We start from the raw sequence: 19,629 nt of genomic DNA on the forward strand, positions 1-19,629 counted from the left end.
ACCACTACTGTTGTTTTTTTTTTTAAACCACTGCTTTTTAAGATAAATAAGGAGTTTTAAATTACAGAATTATTTGGGCTAGCATTTCTCCATAACTGAACATAGGAACATTGGTCAGACTTACTCAGCTTCTGTCTTGTGACTGAAATAGAAACTAGTATATTTTACAGAGACCATTAGTTTTTTTTTTAAAGTGGTTTAAGTGAACTTTCCACTTTGATTATTGAAAATCAGGGGCTTATTTATAATATGCATTTTATAGCGTTACAAGCAAAGCATTTAATTTTTGGAACACAAAGCTATAATGTTATAATTCTGTATGTAAAATATAAGAGCATAAAAATGTCTGTATACACATGCACAAACATTTGGAGATATAATTAAGTACCAAATTATTTATATTTGGTAATATGTACATATATTTGAGTTGTATGTCTGGCATAGATACTAATTTCAAAAAAATCCAGGAACTGTAATACAAGGAATTAACTAGCTCCTTGTAACTAGCCACCTTCCTCATTTTGTCTAAGATTAGAATAAGAATACTTTTTGCTACAAGGTTTTGGCCTCTTTTAGATGTCCTCTGGACTAGAGATGGTTTCTAATCTTTAAGACTACCAAGTCTGATCTTTAAAACTACCAAATTAAGTATCTAGAAGGGACAGTCACTACAATTTGAGTATCTAGAAGGGACAGTCACTACAATTTGCCTAAAAGTCAGCAAGAGGCGTGTTTGAGACTTGCTTTCAAGTTAATGTTGAAAACCCATAACCCAGAGTTGATTATAGTATGCTCTGTTTGCAACCTGGGTTTCTTTAACATGAGTTGGCACACAGGTACTTGGTAAATAGGAAAATGATGTTAGTATGATGTGGAAGTAGTGTCAGGTCATAGGCAGTTTTTCCTATAGTGTTAATATATGAACTGGTAATCTATGAAGTCTTATGAAAGACCTGGAAATAGTGCAGAAATGGGTTAAAGAAATCATTTAGTGCAAGAAATAGCTAGTTCAAGTGGCTTCCAGAACCACCACACTTTCCACTGGTAACACTCCCAGGAAGCTCAAAACCATTTACTCCTGTATTTATAAAGAAAGAAAATGACAAAAAGGGAAGTCTCACCCAGAATTGTATTTTTAATTTTGTCAAAGCTGGTCCTGAAAGAAAACGTCTTGAAAAATTTACACTTAAAGGAGAAAGTACAAAAATAAAACTCTAATGAGTGGACCAACTGGGATTATTGGTGCAAATGTTAGTGAAGGTTTAATCTTTTATTAAAATTGATGACGTTTTTGTTAGGACTCACACTGCAAAATAACATAGGTTTGAGTGCTCTGTTTCCAATCTCATTTTCACCATTAGTCCAGTTATTTTTAGTGGGTGATTTTGCAGAGCATGAGATTTTTTTTTTTCTAGCAACATCCATAGGTTGATGTCGAAGCTCCTGAATATACTTGTGCCCCCGCTCCATCCACCCACCCAACGATCTTGGGCTGTAATTCACTAAATTGGCTCCTTCTGGTGCTACTTAAGAGTTTGTCGTGAATTTTATTGTCTTGTTCTTGCAAATTTGATTTACAGTGGATATAACTTTTACGGGTCTTAAAGAGATTATGTTTTTTAATAAAAATTAATGTTAAACAATAAGGTTTGATAAATGAGGGAGTTGGTAAAATGAGCTAAAAGGCATCAAGACTCGTTCAGTGCTGAATGCTGTTATATTCTAATTGGCTGTTCTAATTGGGCATTATTATTTTATGGAGATTTCCTTACAGTATCTGAGCATTAATAATTTATAAATGGGCATGATAAAATAGAGTCCCACTTTGGGAGGGCCCATAGTTACTTATGGTGACCATCTGGTTGCTTACTCCTCTTGTGGTAAGTCAGGGGTTGGAAAACCCATGGGTCAAATCCAGCCTACTGCCTGCTTTTGTAAATAAAAATTTGGTTGGAACATAGCCATGCCCATTTGTTTATGTGTTGTTTATACCTGCTTTTGTGACACATAGTACCTCCCACAGAGCTGGAAGTATTTTACTACCCTCTACAGAAAGTGTATCAATATTAAGATCATGCTAAACAATAGTCAGAAGGACATAAATGGTCAGTGTTTCATAATATTTAAAACAATTTTTTGACAAGGCCTCAGAATATCACACTTAAAAATAATTTTAGGAAAGGTAGAATTAGATAAGTATGGGATTTAAGCCAGTTTTGTGAGCCTCACTTTCTCAGATGATTGGATACTGTTTTCTTTCTGTTCTTTTCCCTCCCCTCCCCCTTTCATACATATTGAGACTTTACCTGCTAAATTCTTAAGTTCCTTGAAAGTGTTAGTAAGGACATGAAAAATGCAGGAGTGGGTTTGGGTGGCTATAAAGTTAGATGTATTTTAAAACCAGAGGACAATTTATTTGGGTCGAGAAGAGGAGGAGTGCTGCCTCTGCAGTGGGATCAGCATTAGGTTAGTGTTGGCCAATTTCTGTCAACAACGAGACTTACTTAGGAATATGTTATGGTGTTTTTTTTTTTGTTTTTCTGTTTTTATTTTTAGAGGGTTGACATTTAACTACTTAACTACTTGAACGTTATCACAAAGTTGTCTAGCTTTGAATGGATAAGGTTTTCTTTTAATATGATTTTTAAATTTTCAAGGAATACAGCAACGAATATTTTAAATTTTATTATGAAGTGAAGTAGAAATTGATTCAATTAAAAGATTAATCTATGGCAAACTTTACAAAAATAAGAATGTCGAGAACCTGAATGATGTAATTTATAAATATTATTCCGTGGATGTTAAATTGTATACCTGAAAACAACATTTTACCTCCCTTTTTAAAAAATAACTATGAAATGATTTGCAAATTTACTCAATCTTATTCCTTATTTTTTTTTAAAAAGTAGAACTCTCATATCTCTTACTAGAAATATAACAAAAACAAAAGCAAGTCCTAGAAACTAAATCTCTCAAACAAGAAACTCATGGGATAAAGCAAAATTTCGGTCTGCCAATGTAAGAATATCTAGGAAAAATAAAAACTAAATCACAGTATATAAAACTCTTATAAGGTTCAGCTTGGATACACCCAGAGAAAATATAACATATACCATGGGGGGAAAAATCATTACTAAAGCAAAGACTATGACACACAATAGGTTACTAGAGTTTTTTATAGTTGATCTAGTTAAATCTTTAGAAAGTACTATTCTTTTATGGATTAAAACCTTAAAAATGAAAATGATAGTACAGACCCAAGAAATATTTACTTTCATTGAGAAGCTAATGCCATGTCTTTTTTCAAGAATCCAGTGTTGAGTTCTTCTGCAATAATGAAAGAAAACAATAAAGATACTGAGACCAGAAACCTTAGATCATCTTTTTGAAGAGATGGTAGAACACGTATGATATGTTAAGAACTGTACGGCATCCTTATATGTTCAGTTAGAGTTATCGTGTAAGGCGTTCAGTGACTCATTTCTGAATTCCTTTGAGATCATTTTCAGACTGAAGGCCTTTAAAAGTTTTTTCTTTTAACAAAGTAAACAGCTTTGGCATTAATGGAACTTTATTATTCTCATTAGAATATGCTCTTTTATGTTATTTACGTGAAGGATGGATGTTGCCTGTTAATTACATAAATTGCATCTGTTCCGTTAATATCTCACCTCTGGAACACCAACTTTTCTGGGTATATATTCATGCGTGCTCCCTTTTGCTTGTGTAAATCTCATGTGACCTTTGCCAGAGGTTAAACATCTAACAACTGAAAACAGTTTCTTCATGTCCCTCAAACTTGCTCTTAAAACAATGCTGGCATAAGGATTTGATTTATTATAAGTATAACCCAACCATGTATCAACGGTGCAATTGTTTTGAATGTGTTTGGAATATTTTGTGGTAAATTCTTTACCTTTTTATCTAGGACTTGGTTTTTTGGTGTACTTCAGCTGGTTATAAAAAAAATCTTAACTCTTGGGTATTGAGGGGGTTGGTTCTAAAAGGTAATTTCTTTGGCCAGATTATTTGATAGAATAATAATTTAATCATAGAAATATTTGGGGAAAGGGTAGAGTCAATAATGAAGAATTGGGAAACTTTTTTTTTTTTTTAATGAAAAAAGATTTCAGTTTCAGTGTTGTATTTACATCTCATTTTCCTGATAGATTTCTGTTTTGGTTTTCTGCTGACAGGTCACATTTAGGGCAGGCAAAACATAAGGGATATAGCCCTCCTGAGAGTAGAAAATCTAATTCTAAGGCACCCAAAGTGCAGTCTAATACTACTTCTGAACTGTCAAGGGGACACCTTTCTAAAAGGTAAATCTTCACATTGCTTATACATTTTTCAAGGCAGAATTATTTGCATTTGAATCATTGCATAATATTAAAACGTACCAGGTTATGCCAAAATGTTACGATACATGTTTTCATTATTATCCGGGTATAACTTTTAGGATTAATAGTGAATCACCTCTGCAGTGATGTCAGCGCAGCATACCCCAGATAGTGCTTTATTCTCCTTTATTAGAGAGCTGCGAGTTTCTCCTTTTGCCTAACAAACCATTATACGCATCTGAAATGCCATTTTAAATCCAGTTTTTCTTAGTTTTTTTATTGTCAGAGCCACAGGTCAGTGATGTCTTAAGATCTAATTGATAGGAGTCTTTGGAAAGGAATGTGACTGTAAATATTTGATACTACAATATAAAACTTTCTAACCTTCATTTTGAAAGTGTGTATGTTAATGCTTATTTATTTTAAGCTTTGACAAAGAAGTTGTGTTTGTAAATAGAGTATCGGTATTGTAGTTTCAACTGGTTCTGAACTACTAAGTAAGCATTCTTTTTCTTGTAATCCTAATTCTTGTTTTATGATTAGGGGAGTTAGTGTCAGTAATCATTGGGCTAAAGAATTAGCCTGATCTTCTCATATTTTACCATCCAAAGTGTCAGTCCCCACCCCCACCCCTTTTTTTCCCCTCATTTTTGAACCGTTTGCGAGCCTATGTTTATTAGTTACTGGACTTACCAGGAAATTTTTTTCACTTAAAAAAAAATCTTATTTCCACAGATTTGAGAAGTTAATAAATAAGTATTATATGACAGGTTTAACGATGGCAGGCTGATATTAACTCTTGTTTTATCTAACCTCTTAGAAGCTGCAGTTCATCATCTGCTGTCATAGTCCCACAACCAGAGGATCCAGACAGAGCCAATACTTCAGAAAGGCAGAAAACGGGGCAGGTGCCTAAGAAAGACAGTTCTCGAGGAGTGAAACGCAGTGCTAGTCCAGACTACAACAGGACCAGTTCTCCTAACTCTGCAAAGAAACCCAGAGCACTTCAGCATACTGAATCTCCCTCAGAAACAAGTAAGCCACACAATAAGTCAAAGAAGAGACATTTAGACCAGGAGCAACAACTGAAATCTGCACAGTCTCCATCAACAAGCAAGGCTCATACCAGGAAGAGTGGGGCCACTGCTAGTTCACGGAGTCAGAAAAGAAAGAGGACAGAGAGTTCTTGTATAAAGAGTGGTTCTGTGTCGGAAGCAGCTGGTGCCGAAGAGAGATCTGCAAAACCTACCAAGCTGGCTTCAAAATCGGCCGCCTCAGCCAAAGCTGGGTGTAGCACCATCACCGATTCTTCTTCTGCTGCCTCTACTTCCTCCTCATCTTCTGCTGTAGCCTCGGCCTCCTCTACTGTTCCACCAGGTGCCAGGGTGAAACAAGGGAAAGACCAGAATAAGGCCAGACGTTCCCGTTCAGCATCCAGTCCCAGTCCAAGAAGAAGTAGCAGGGAAAAGGAACAGAGTAAAACTGGTGGCTCTTCAAAATTTGATTGGGCTGCTCGTTTCAGCCCTAAAGTTAGCCTTCCTAAAACAAAACTGTCTCTTCCAGGGTCTTCTAAGTCAGAGACATCAAAACCTGGACCTTCTGGATTACAGGCCAAATTAGCAAGTAAGTTTACTCGAAAGATTTTTTTTTTTTTTAATTAAACAAAATTTCTCTGGGTTTGTCAGGAGGGATCAGGTTTTCAAGGTAGTCAGTCTGAGGCAGTTTTAGATTTATTACTATACCTGTATCTGTACACAAAGTGTATAATAATTGATACACCACGTTTAGTTTTATGGAGATAGATAAGGAATGCTCCCGCCTTATTACTAAATTGTCATGTTTTAGTATCTTTCTTTATCTTTGCAGCATTTGCTACTTCTTTTCTTTTTTTTTTTTTTGCGGTACGCGGGCCTCTCACCGTTACGGCCTTTCCCACAGGCTCCGGACACGCAGGTTCAGCGGCCATGGCTCACGGGGCCAGCCACTCCGCGGTATGTGGGATCTTCCCAGACCGGGGCACGAACCCGCGTCCCCCTGCATCAGCAGGCGGACTCTCAACCACTGCGCCACGAGGAAAGCCCGCCACTTATTTTCTAATGTCAGAGTAGGACAGCAAGTTGGTTTTTCTCCTATAACCAGAAACAAAACTGTTCTAGTTATGAGTTGGTCATGACCACAGTTGGAGATCAAATGCTCTTTTTTGGTATTGTACATTCTTTTTGTTTTTTAAATAAATTTATTTTTTATTTATTTATTTAGGGCTGCTTTGGGTCTCTTCATTGCTGCGCGCGGGTTTTCTCTAGTTGCAGCGAGCGGGAGCTACTCTTCATTGCAGTGCGTAGGTTTCTCATTGCAGTGGCTTCTCTTGTTACGGAGCACAAGCTCTAGGCGCGCAGGCTTCAGTAGTTGTAGCACGTGGGCTCAGTAGTTGTGGTTCGCTGGCTCTAGAGCGCAGGCTCAGTAATTGTGGCGCCCGGGCGTAGTTGCTCCGTGGCATGTGGGATTTTCCCGGACGAGGGCTCAGACACGTGTCCCCTGCATTGGCAGGTGCTTTCTTAACCACTTTGGCACCAGGGATTCTAACACTGTGTGTGAGACCACTGTTCCACACATTCTTGATGTGTGGAAACCCTGAGCTAAGTTATTAGAATAAATGTACCCTAGTATTAATTAAACTTTATTCACATGTAATATTTTATGGCCTTTAAGGAGCTTAGACTAAAGATGAATACCTCTTACATTCATTGCGCTGGGCTCTGGGTCCTAGGTAAATGGGAAAGAAATTGCCTTCTTGAAGCGTATAGTGGAGCAGAAAGAACTAATGTTTGAGAATAATACATTCAAGCAAAGAAACAAACAGTAGATAAGAGAAAGGCATCCTGAGGCACTTTTCTCCCTCTTTTTTCCAAAAAAGACTTCTTCAGGAAGCCAAATGTTAACTTCATTAGAACTGATTAAAAATCGTGGTGACCCTCTTCAATTACATGACTACTGTAATGATGAAGTGCTTTTTTTTTTTCTATTTTGAGAAATCTAAATGACGCAAATACAGAGAACAAAACAGCACTTCCTATGGTTTTCAGAGCATTTAATTTTTGTAATATTTAACCAAGAAGCTTGTTTTTGATCATCTTTTCTCCTTTTGAGCCCACAAAGACAATTTCAGGTCCACATTTTGATAGGGCTAGAATGTTTTTTGGTCTTTGGAAGACTTTATATAGTGTCTACTAGTATTCTTGTGAAAGTTTAATACTGAACCAGCCTAACCTAGTGTTGAATCAGAGCTGTTAGCTCTGTTTAGTTTAATTCTACAATCTATAAACTATTTTCAGTTGATTCAATATTAGCAACATTTTGACAAGAATACTAGTAGACATTATTGTAAAATTTTGTTTAGCCTGTATCATAGGGTTATTGTGAAAGTAACATCTCTTTCTCTTAAATTATAGAATTTGTTCTATTTGTTATTTTAAATATGCAGTATATCTGTATAAAATCTTTTGAATGTGAATATAAATATCAGATAAAGATTAAGATTGGTATCCTGCAGTCAAAAGGAAGTAAAAGGTTGGGTAAAAAGGGACACAGCCGTTTGTCCATTGGTCCAGACAAGGTTTTCTTGACAATTGGAGTTATTTATCTCTGCTTTTATACCTCTTCCTCTGTCTACTTTTAAGTGCATCTGTATTTGCGTGCTTGTGTGTCTCCATCGTGTGTAGTAGCTGTGTGATCTCCACAGTCAGTGGCTCAGGTTGAGTTTACAGCATAGTCCGAGGGATTCACTCTAACCCTTCCAGCCTACCTCATTTGAAGAGCTCATCTCTTTCAATTCTTATTTCTAGGAGGGTCCTGGCACAGGTGAGAGCAGATTGCTCTTTTTTTTTTTTAATTTATGTATCTTATTTTTGGCTGCATTGGGTCTTTGTTGCTGTGCACGGGCTTTCTCTATTTGCGGTGAGTGGGAGCTACTCTTTGTTGTGGTGCGCGGGCTTCTCATCGCGGTGGCCTCTCTTATTTGTGGAGCACGGGCTCTAGGCGCACGGGCTTCAGTAGTTGTGGCACACGGGCTCAGTAGTTGTGGCTTGCAGGGCTCTAGAGCGCAGGCTCAGTAGTTGTGGCGCACGGGCTTAGTTGCTCCGCAGCATGTGGGATCTTCCTGGACCAGGGCTTGAACCTGTGTCCCCTGCATTGGCGGGCAAACTGTTAACCACTGTGCCACCAGGGAAGCCCTGAGCAGATTGTTCTTGAGTGTTGTGTCCTTAACTCTTCTCAGAGACCAGCTTTCTTTTTGTACCTGTCAGTTAGTGCAGTCTTTAAAAGAAAACCTGACCCTACCAGTGGCTGAACAGCGGGGTTTTCTTGGTTGTGAGGTTGCTCTCAAACAGGAAGCCCCGAGGGTTTTGATGCTGCCCCTGTGCCATAATAAAACCAGTCCAGATATGCTGTCATACTCACTCTGCACATGGTCGCAAACTGATTTAGTTTAAAACTCACTTCATAGTTGCTTTTCCTACTTTCACAAAATCTGTGTGTTCTGTGGTCACTAATTTCACTTTCCCATTTTCATTGCCACTACCCTAGTTCTAAGCTCTAATTATAGCCTAAGCTGTTGAAACAAGAGACGGGAACCAGCATTTGTTTCACATCTAAAAGTGCCAGGTATTTTACATATGCAGTAACATTGACTTTTCCAAAAAATTGGTGCTTGATGATAGTTATTAAGGAAATTTATTCCAAGGAGGTGAAATAACTTGCCAGAGTAACATATCTCATAAGTGACAGTTAGGATTTAAAGATGGGGTGGGTATGTGTGACTTTGAAGCCTTTGTTTCTTTGCTATGTCACTTATTTTTCATCCATGTTAGTTGTTTGTGTTTTACTGTTGCAATCTATTTGGGTCATTAAGAGATGTTAAGACCCCAGAGGAGATGAACTTTTATTTGATCCTTCTTTACTGGTATTGATTCATCTTTAGGGGTGAATATTATGTGAACCCAGGGCTTCATATTATACGATTAACTGTGTGTTTGCTTCTTTACAAATAAGTGGAAAACATTTCAAAACAAAATAATAGCAAATACTTAAAGTGCTTACAAGTGCCTGACAACTTGTAAATAGTTGACATGGATCATCTCATTTACTCCTCATCAGCCCTGTGTGGCAGGTACTGTTATTCACTTCTTACAGGTAAAGAAACTCAGGGTCAGTGAGGTCAGGTTACCTGTCCAAGGTCACAGAACTAAGAAGTGATAGAGCCAAGAGTCAAACCCAGGCCATGTGATTCCAGAAATTAGTTGTGAGAATAGGGTGCAGAGGATTGAGTAGATTGGGTGAGCTAAATCCAGGCAGGCTTCCTGGAGTCACACAGAGCAGGGTGAATTTTGGGTATGATTAAATAGTTCACTTTAGGAAAGAGTTTATGTAAGAAGGAGTACTGCAAGAGGATTGGCAGTACTTGGTAATTTTATTTAAGAATATAGAGGCAAAATGAAGTATCTTAGAGGAATCCCTGGGCTTCAAGTAATGGTATTTTGGGGAGAGAGAGCTCTTAATTTAGAGCTAAAAATCCTAGATTTGAATCCTAGTTCTGCCATTTTATCAGCTGGTGACTACGAGAAAGTTGGCAACCTTTTCGTTGTAAAATGGGCACAGTAGCTATTTGAGGAATGAATAAACATGTGAGGAGCCTTAGCATAGTGCTGATAGTACATAGGATGCGTCACTAAATTTAGGGTGCACAACTGAAATCGAGTATCTTAAGACAAAGCATTCAGGAGCATCGTTTTGAAGATGAAGGATTGATATAAATCCTAGCTACTGATCAGTTTAAGGTATAGCTGTCTTTAGATTTGGAAGAGCCTGATTTAAAGTTCTGTTGTCTTCTGGTAGTTTTGTGGGGTTGGGCAAATCATTGAACTACAATTATGATAGCAACCTAATCCCTGATCTTTGCAGAATGATAATATTCATTCTTGTGAAGCATAAATGAAAGAATGTATGTGAAAACAACTTTGTAAAATTAAAATACCATATAAACATAAAATGTGAATTGAGAACTGTTGCGATAGATTTGAAAAGCTTTTGTATGCATTAGGAATTAGTTTGATTTTTTTTTAATTTAACATTAATCTGGGGGCAGAATTAGATTCAATGGTTACAATCCATTCAGTGGGTTAGCAACTCTGGGTAAAAAAATATGTCAGTTAACTAAAAAATGGAGTGGACATTTTGTGAGATAGGAAGCATTCCAAATTGGGTAGGTTGTTTTCTTCAACTTTTAGGACTCAGTGAACCTGTTAATTAGAAGGTGATATGTCTACTCAGGTATAGGCTCATTCTAAGATACGATTGGTCAGTAAAACTTCCTGGTAAAGGAAGTTTTTTTCAAATTGTAGGAATAACAGTACTTACATGATGCTTTGTGAAAACCCATTTCCCCATGGTCAGATATCACTCAAGGAGATTCAGGATATGCTTTAGTATATTGAAAGCTGTGAGAATTCTTACGGTCACTTCTGTTTAACCCATTATTTTATAAATCTGTTTGACCACCTATTACCTTGGGAGACAGCAGTGGTCCATGGAACACACTTTGGGAAATGATACATTTAATCGGGTCACTGAAGCAGGAAGACCTTTCCTGGTGTGCTGATTTGGCATCTGTTGAACAAGTTTCTGATGAGGAACTAGGGCTGGCAGGAGAACTAGAGAAACAGCTGCTTTGTGATGGGCTACCTGAAGCCTGTGGCTTGCCAACTGCAGCTGGTCAAGATAGCTGTGGGACAAAGGTCACCTTGTGTCAATTGGTAAAAGTTTATAAATTTTTTGCTGCATTGGGTCTTCGTTGCTGCGCGCGGGCTTTCTCTAGTTGCAGTGAGCAGGGGCTACTCTTCATTGCGGTGCATGGGCTTCTCATTGTGGTGGCTTCTCTTGTTGCAGAGCAGGGGCTCTAGGTGCGCTGGCTTCAGTAGTTGTGGCACGTGGGCTCAGTAGTTGTGGCTCACGGGCTCTAGAGCGCAGGCTCAGTAGTTGTGGCGCACGGGCTTAGTTGTTCGCGGCATGTGGGATCTTCCCGGACCAGGTCTCAAACCCATGTCCCCCTGCATTGGCAGGCCGATTCTTAACCACTGCGCCACCAGGGAAGCCCAATTGGGTTTTGAGAATACCCCAGAAAGGATAGTGTTATATGACAATTTTTAATCTGCATTAGGAAATTATTCTTGCTTTGCGTTGTTTAACCTTAGCAAACAGTCCTAACAAATTTATGTAGCATAAATGTAAAACCACTGGGGCAGTGTAATGATACAAATGATTTTTTAAAATATTCAGTGATTTTTGATGTAATATTTAAAAATATTCTTATAATATTCTGCTAATCTATCTTCTCTTTAGGCTAATTTTGAAGTAATTTGACTATTTCAAAGTATGTACTGTCTTAATGGTAGAAGGTGATGGATGGCATAGACATGTAAGAAACAGTTTGTGATCAGAATCTGCAATTAATTATGGAATGTATTTATAGAAAAATTTAAAGGTGTTATATTTCCAGTTCGATATGTCTATTTGTAGGTCCAGTTCACTTTCCATTATTTAAAGTAGACATCATGTGCACATTATTAATAACAGTCAGCAGTAGTTACCAGCTCATTTTCAGCTTGAGTTTCATACTCTTCTGTGACTTGCATGCAGCCTGTAGCCATTATTAGAACTAGAAAAGAACCAGGCAGATGCCGAATTCTGGGAAGGTAATTCTGCTAAGAGACATGGTACTTTGTGCCTCTAGCACGGAGAGAGGAAAGAAGAATGAGTCAAGCAGGACAGAATAATTTAAAAGTAAACTCTTGGTTTTACCTACTTGGGTCTTATAGGGCCATACCCTCTGAGTTTTTAAAAATTGAATTATCTTTTAGCCTGGTGATGTACTGGGTGAGGAGCTTAAAGGAAAAAGGATTGAGTGTTAAGAGTTTTCTGTATTATAAAGCAACTGTTAAAATAATTTAGTACTTAAAACTTTTATAGTACTAATCTGTAACCGCATATTACCAATAGTAATTTACCAAAAATGAGTTGCCAGATTTTTAAAAAAGGAATATTAAATGGAAACAAATATTATTGACCTCTTTACGGCTTGGCTTTGTTTTATACTGTGAATGTTAAACAACCATGGTATGTAGTTTTGTATACCAGGTCAGAGTAAGAATTAATTCAGCCAAATTACATTTTACTAAACTTATATTTCAGTTAAATGAAAATTGCTTTTTCTTACTCATGCCTCTGTGTTCTATAATATTTTGATACTTCTGATTATAAAGTGTTATCAAAAATGAAAAATCCAGAAAATGTTAAAACGTACGAAGAAAATAATAACTTAATCCCATCCCTAAGGGCTGTCTCTTTCTTCCTGTGTGTATCCTGCTAAAATTTTTCCTTCATATTAATCAATACTTAATGTGTAGTTTAAAGTCAAGTGATATAAGATTTATTATTAAAAAATAGCAGGCTTCCTGCCACATTGCCTTTCCGCATAGCCAGTCATTTTGGTATTTACTTCCGTATCTATAATGTGAGACGTATGTGCTCATATGTCTGTTTGTTGACTTTTTTCACTTAGAGCACTATTGTGTGGCCTATATGGGAGATTTACCACACCTATTCACCCACCAAACGCATACTGTACATGCTTCACATTTTTCCAGTCATGATCGTTGCTCAGTTAACACTGAGTCTGTAGGAACTTTTCTTACAACCTTTTTTTTTTTTAAACTGAGCTTAATAATTATTTTGTTGTTTTCCTTTTCTTGGACTCCGTCACTCAACTCCAAACTCATTATGCATTGTCTAAATCTTTTCTCAAGCTGTCTACATGGATTTGTTTCATTTTCCTGAAGAAAGGCCTCTGGATGGCTGCCCTTTTTATGCCTGGTTACATTGCTTTTAGCTTCAGGTATTTCTTTAGTCTTCTATTTAGTTTCCTGCTTCTAGAGCCTGCATCTTCTTTCTTGATTTACTGTTTTGTTTTGGTGAATATGTCTTCCACTTGCTTTCTAAGAAAAAGTACATATGAGATTTTTTTAAGTTTTTTTGTTTTTTTCAGGTTTTGAATGTGAAAATCTACAACCTTGATACTTATTTGACAGACTGATTGAAAATACAGTTCTGGGTTGGAAATTATTCTCCATCAGAATTTTGAAGAATTATGTTATTTAGATTTCAGTACTGCAAGCATTCTGATTCCTGATCTGTATATATAACCTGTTTTTCTGGAAACTTACAGATCTTTGCCTCAGTTATTTAGAAATGTCGTGACATAGGCATAGCTGTGCGTTTGTTTCATTCCTTGTTAGGGTGATCTGAAGTCCTGGTTTCCCTTGGATTTGGGGCATTCCCCAAGACCAACTTTTAGCCTTAAAACTACGAGAATCCCATGCAAACCAGGACAGTTGGTCACCCGATCTTTGCTTCTTTTCTCTTTCTGGATCACCTATTATTTTGGGTAATTGTCCTTTTGGAAGGTTCTGGTCTTATCTTTTTGTTCTTGCTTTCCTTTTTTGTTCTACTTTCTGGTAGATTTCTGTAGCTTCTTCCAACCTTTGTATTGATTTTTTATTTCATGTTCGCTATCTTTGTTTTTCTTTTCAAGAGGTTATTTTGTTCTCATTTCCTTTTTTTTAAAAAAAAAGGTTTCCTTCCCGCTTCTCTTTTTCTTTCTTTAATTGAAGTATAGTTGATTTACAATACTGTGTTAGTTTCAGGTGTACAGCATAGTGATTCCTTTTTTTTGCAGGTTATATTACATTATGGGTTATTACAAGGTATTGGATATAATTCCATGTGCTATGCAGTAAGTCTTTGTTGCTTATGTATTTTATATGTAGTAGTCTATATCTGTCAATCTCATACCCGTAATCTGTAATTTCCCCCCTCACCACCGCCACTGTAACCACAAGTTTGTTTTTTATGTCTGTGAGTCTGTTTCTGTTTTGTATATACATTCATTTGTGTTGTTTTTTAGTTCTGCATATAAGTGATATATTGTATTTGTCTTTCTCTATCTGACTTATGTCACTAAGCATAATATTCTCTAGGTCCATCCATGTTGCTGCAAATGGCAATAGTTCATTTTTTTATGGCTAAGTAATATTCCATTGTGTGTGTGTGTGTGTGTGTGTGTGTGTGTGTGTATTAATTATACACACACACACACCACATCTTCTTAATCTAGTCATTTATTGCCAGGCACTTGGGTTGCTTCCATGTCTTGGATATTGTGAATAGTCCTGCCCTGAATATTGTTTTTAATTATAGATGCATATTCCCCCCCTCCCCATTAAGAGCGAGTTTTCTTTTCTTGCAGAGTCCTCTTATGTAATTTTTTTGGGGGGGGGTGTTTACTCTGGTTTTGACTTTCATACTAGGAACTTTCCTCAAATTCAGGTAATTCCTGGGTGTCTCCTCATACTTAAGAGTAGGGGAACCAAAAAATCTAACTTACAAGCTCTGAGCACATGGATGAGACTTGACTGAGATTCACTATCTGATGAACTAATTGGGCTATGATCATTTTCAGATCTTTCTTCTTTGGCTGGTAAAATTCCACAGGGAAGATTCTTTCAGACTCCTGCCTGGAGGTGAAAGCCTAACTGCCAGAGTTCTGGGGACTAAGTGGGAGGAGAGGCCTAGGAAAGAGGCCATATGTCATCCAGTTTGTCTGTATATATTTGATCCTCCCCCCTCTCATTTTTGGTATGATGCACCTATTTGCAACTGTGTACTTTAATGGAGGATTTCTTTATTTTGTACTTTCTAAGGAATAAAGGTTTTATGTTTACCTGCCTCAGGAGAGGGACATTTACCCAGCTGTGCAAGTTGGGGAGGGAATCTGGGGATCTGACTGCTTCATAAATAGCCTATGGAGGCAATCCTCAGTTTAAACTCTGAGGTCGTCCCAGAAGTACCTGGTGTCATCAATTCCTAAACCTTTGTGGGATTCTGAGTGTCAATCTAATTGGTAATTTATCTCAGTTTTCTACCTTCAGTCTTCTGGTCTTCCCAGTGTATTTAGCACTGGAATTACTGCTTTTTCATCTTCTAAAATTGTGTTGTGTTGTGATGGTTGTCTCTTCCATTCTTCCCATCCTTGTGAATTTATGCCTCAGATTCTTTTAATGCTATTTTTAGTGGAGTTTCACTAGAGGACAGAGTGAATGCATGTGGGTCATTCTTTTGTCTTTACCCAGAGGCAGACACTTTTCTATGTATATGCACATATTTTTTTCAAAAGTAGGAGCTCACTCTGCATGACAGTAGGCGTTGCTTTTTGAGTGCCTATTATAAGCCAGGCTCCATACTAGACAGTTGACATACATTAAATTTCATTATGATCACAGAATGAGGTAGTATCCATGTTTTAGGTATGAAGAAACCAAAGTGCTTTATCTGCCTAAATGATTTTAACTGACATTTTTCCTTTCAAAAAATAAGCTATAAATCACGTCATCTTTTTTTATGGCTGTATTGGGGTCTTCACTGCTGTGTGTGGGCTTTCTCTAGTTGCAGGGAGCAGGGGCTACTCTTCGTTGCGGTGCGCGGGCCTCTCATTGCAGTGGCTTCTCATGTTGTGGAGCATGGGCTCCAGGCGCACGGGCTTCAGTAGTTGTGGCACACGGGCTCAGTAGTTGTGGCTCATGGGCTCTAGAGTGCAGGCTCAGTAGTTGTGGCGCACGGGCTTAGTTGCTCTGCGGCATGTGGAATCTTCCCGGACCAGGGATCAAACTCGTGTCCCCTGCATTCGCAGGCAGGTTCTTAACCACTGCACCACCAGGGAAGTCCAATCATGCCTTTTTAATAACTGTATATGGATGTACCTCTTAGCCCATTGCCAACTAAGAGGCATTTACATTGTTCTTCTAAATTTTTTAATTGACTATAGCTGTGTAATTCATTATTTTCTTGTAGGATATAAGATAAGAAACTTAACACTGGTTATGTTTCTTTTAAATATTGATGTATATTTTAAATTCCCCCTAGAAATATATGAATTTATATTCTCACTAGTAGTGTAAACATGCCAATTTGGGGACTTCCCTGGTGGCAAAGTGGTTAAGAATCCACCTGCCAATGCAGGGGACATGGGTTTGAGCCCTGGTCCCGGAAGATCCCACATGGCGCGGAGCAACTAAGCCCGTGCGCCACAACTACTGAGCCTATGCTCTAGAGCCCGCGAGCCACGACTACTGAAGCCTGCATGCCTAAAGCCCGTGCACCGGAATGAAAAGTAGCCCCCGCTCACGGCAGGTAGAGAAAGCCCGTGCGCAGCAACAAAGACCCAATGCAGCCATAAATAAATAAATAAATAAAATTTTTTTTAAATGCCCATTTGTTCACATCCTCATTAACTAACACTGTGTTCCTGCAGTTTTTATTACCATACTGATGTTTATTTAACCATTCCTTATTATTGGACATTTAGCTCTTTTCCAGTTTCTCATTATTATAGTGGTTAGATGAATATATTTGCACATTTCTAAGTTTTTAATTCATATTGCCAAATCAATGAACGCAATTGCTGTGCATTCACTAGGAAATAAAAATTTGGCTTAGAAATTCCATTTGGATTTTAGCTCACTGTCATCTACACAACTTATCTTTTACTGTTACTGATTTTAAAATAAACATCTATGATCCCTTTTATATGATAGGTTACTTTTCATTTTGTGAATTTATTTTAGAAAAGCAGCCTTTGATAGAGATGTATGTACTTGAACATAGATACACAACAATATCAAGATATACCAGGTTCTCATGATTCTGCAGTGGCTGAAGGAATTGAGTTAGCCACTGAAAATATACCCATCATTAATTAATTCTCTTTATTGGGTCCAGTTTTTCCTGTAGCAAAGCGATCCAATTACATGATTCTAAATTGAACTCCTCATATGTGGTAATAGTCCTGTTATTTGGTGCTTTTTTTTCTTTTATGAAGGAAAAAGGAGTGGTTCTGAAAACCCATTGAAACAGATTTTATATGTAAATGGATCTTTAAAGTAGTTACTTGAAGGCTCTTTTTATTTTTAACATTTTTTTAAAAATTAACTAATTTACTTTTTGGCTGCATTAGGTCTTCATTGCTGTGCGTGGGCTTTCTCTAGTTGCAGCGAGTGAGGGCTACTCTTCGTTGCGGTGCACAGGCTTCTCATTGCGGTGGCTTCTCTTGTTGCGGAGCACGGGCTCTAGGCGTGCGGGCTTCAGTTGTTGTGGCCTGCGAGCTCAGTAGTTGCGGCCCTCGAGCTTTAGAGCACACGGTCAGTAGTTGTGGCGCATGGGCTTAGTTGCTCCGCAGCATGTGGGATCTTCCTGGACCAGGGCTCGAACCCATGTCCCCTTCATTGGCAGGCGGATTCTTAACCACTGTGCCACCAGGGAAGTCCGCTCTTTTTAATATTAAACAAATAGGGGATTTGTGTTTAAAAGATCAGTATATTCATCTTTTGATATCTATAAATGTAAATGAATTGTAGTAATTTTTCTAGATACCTACCTTGTTTAAGGTATTGGTTTGTGTTCCTTATTCATAACAGTTTGTCTACTCCATTTTAAAATGGAATGTATTTACTCTCTATAGGAATATGCCAAAAACTGTAAGTAAAAAAAAAAAAAATCAAGATACATAATATTGTAGAAAAATTAGTACTGAAACTTTTTTTTTTTTAATGTCGGTTCATTGGTTTGTTTATTTATTTATTTTTGACTGTGTTGGGTCCCCATTTCTGTGCGAGGGTTTTCTCCAGTTGCGGCAAGCGGGGGCTACTCTTCATCGTGGTGTGCAGGCCTCTCACTGTCGTGGCTTCTCTTGTTGCAGAGCGCAGGCCCAGTAGTTGTGGCTCACGGGCCTAGTTGCTCCGCGGCATGTGGGATCTTCCCAGACCAGGGCTCGAATCCGTGTCCCCTGCATCAGCAGGCAGATTCTCAACCACTGCGCCACCAGGGAAGCCCTGAAACTTTTTTTATTACTAAGATATTGTTTAGCTTAGATCTTGTTTGGTTTTTGGTTTTTGGTTTTTCTTTTTCCAAACAAAGAGATTTTGTTTTGGAGAGGTTTTTTGGGGGGGGGGGAGGGGTTGGCGAGGGACTGTTTTTTTCCCCTAAACTTCAGGCAAGTCCTTATACTTTTCTTCCTATTTCTCCTCAAAGTCCAGGTCAATAAATGTTTTCTGTAAAGACCCATATAGTAAATATTTTAGGGTCTACTGACCACATACAGCCTTTGTCACATATTCTTATTTTATTACAACTCTCTAAAAATATAAAAAGCATTCTTAGCTAGTGGGCTGTACAGAAACAGGCTACCAGCAGGATTTGGTCCATACCTACTCTAGACTACAAATTATAATACAGTAATGACTTATAATCAGAAGATTTGGGGTTATATGTGATACATATTCAACTAAAATTAAATGGAAATCAGCTCACATGACTGGTAAAGCCAAGAGATTGTCTAGCTTCAGGCTTGGCTGGATCCAGGAGCTCAAATGAAGATGGTCCTGTCAGTCCCAAGTCTGTGACTTATGACACCCTCATTCCTCCTCTTTCCCCAAAACACTGTCCAATCATTTATATTTCTATACGAAAGTCTCTTATATCCTCCGGTCATATGCCTGTCCTTAAATGAATTAGTATGGTGAGGGGGAGGGGATAGTGGTGGAGGAGTTGTAATTGTAGATGATGAAAATACAACAGTTTGAGTCTCACTCATATAGTGGGAGTATATTGTGGATGACAGTTCCATCAGTACCACATGGAGAAGGGTTAGGAGATAGCTCTGCAAAGAATTTTTTTAAAAGAAAGAGAAAAAAAGAGGCAGGTGCTCAGAAAAAGGGCTGCTAGATAATATACAGTAGATGTCTGTTTGATCATCTTTTACTGTCACTTTAAAATGATTATATAAATTGCAGAATAAAAGTGTCCATTTATTTGAATGGAGTCATTATTCACTGAATAGAGATGTTAGGTCAGTCTCCCGCTCCTCCTCTGCTTGATTTTCAAACAACCTTATGAAATACATTGACATTCATGTTTACTCTTGTACAGCAGAAGGAATCTTTCAGGAAATTGGGAAGTTTAATTATTGCATTGCTAGAATATTTTATTATTGAGAGGAGTGCTATATTTTCATTATAGAACTGTGTAGTAGGTTCGATTATATGTGTATATCATGTCAAAGATTAGCATACCTGTAACAGATCATGTGAGAATTAAAAATAGAATGAAAGCTGATAGTGAATGTGTATTG

The 19,629-nt window shown here is 37.8% G+C and overlaps 1 protein-coding gene across 18 annotated transcripts in view; it reads left to right on the forward strand.

Annotated features, from left to right (window-relative positions):
* Positions 1-19,629, forward strand: part of TRIP12 (thyroid hormone receptor interactor 12) — a 147,392-nt gene that overhangs the window by 52,958 nt on the left and 74,805 nt on the right. For 11 of the 18 annotated variants that reach the window (XM_060301748.2, XM_060301750.2, XM_030880116.3 and 8 more), the window contains exons 3-4: positions 4,197-4,322; positions 5,161-5,963. In XM_060301748.2, coding sequence (XP_060157731.1) covers positions 4,197-4,322; positions 5,161-5,963 — 929 coding nt within the window. The remainder of the gene's footprint in view (positions 1-4,196; positions 4,323-5,160; positions 5,964-19,629) is intronic. The other 7 variants (XM_030881362.3, XM_030881584.3, XM_030881909.3 and 4 more) reach the window with 2 other exon arrangements.

The sequence above is a fragment of the Globicephala melas genome, chromosome 7 (genome assembly GCF_963455315.2).
Source record: "Globicephala melas chromosome 7, mGloMel1.2, whole genome shotgun sequence".
Lineage (NCBI taxonomy): Eukaryota > Metazoa > Chordata > Mammalia > Artiodactyla > Delphinidae > Globicephala > Globicephala melas.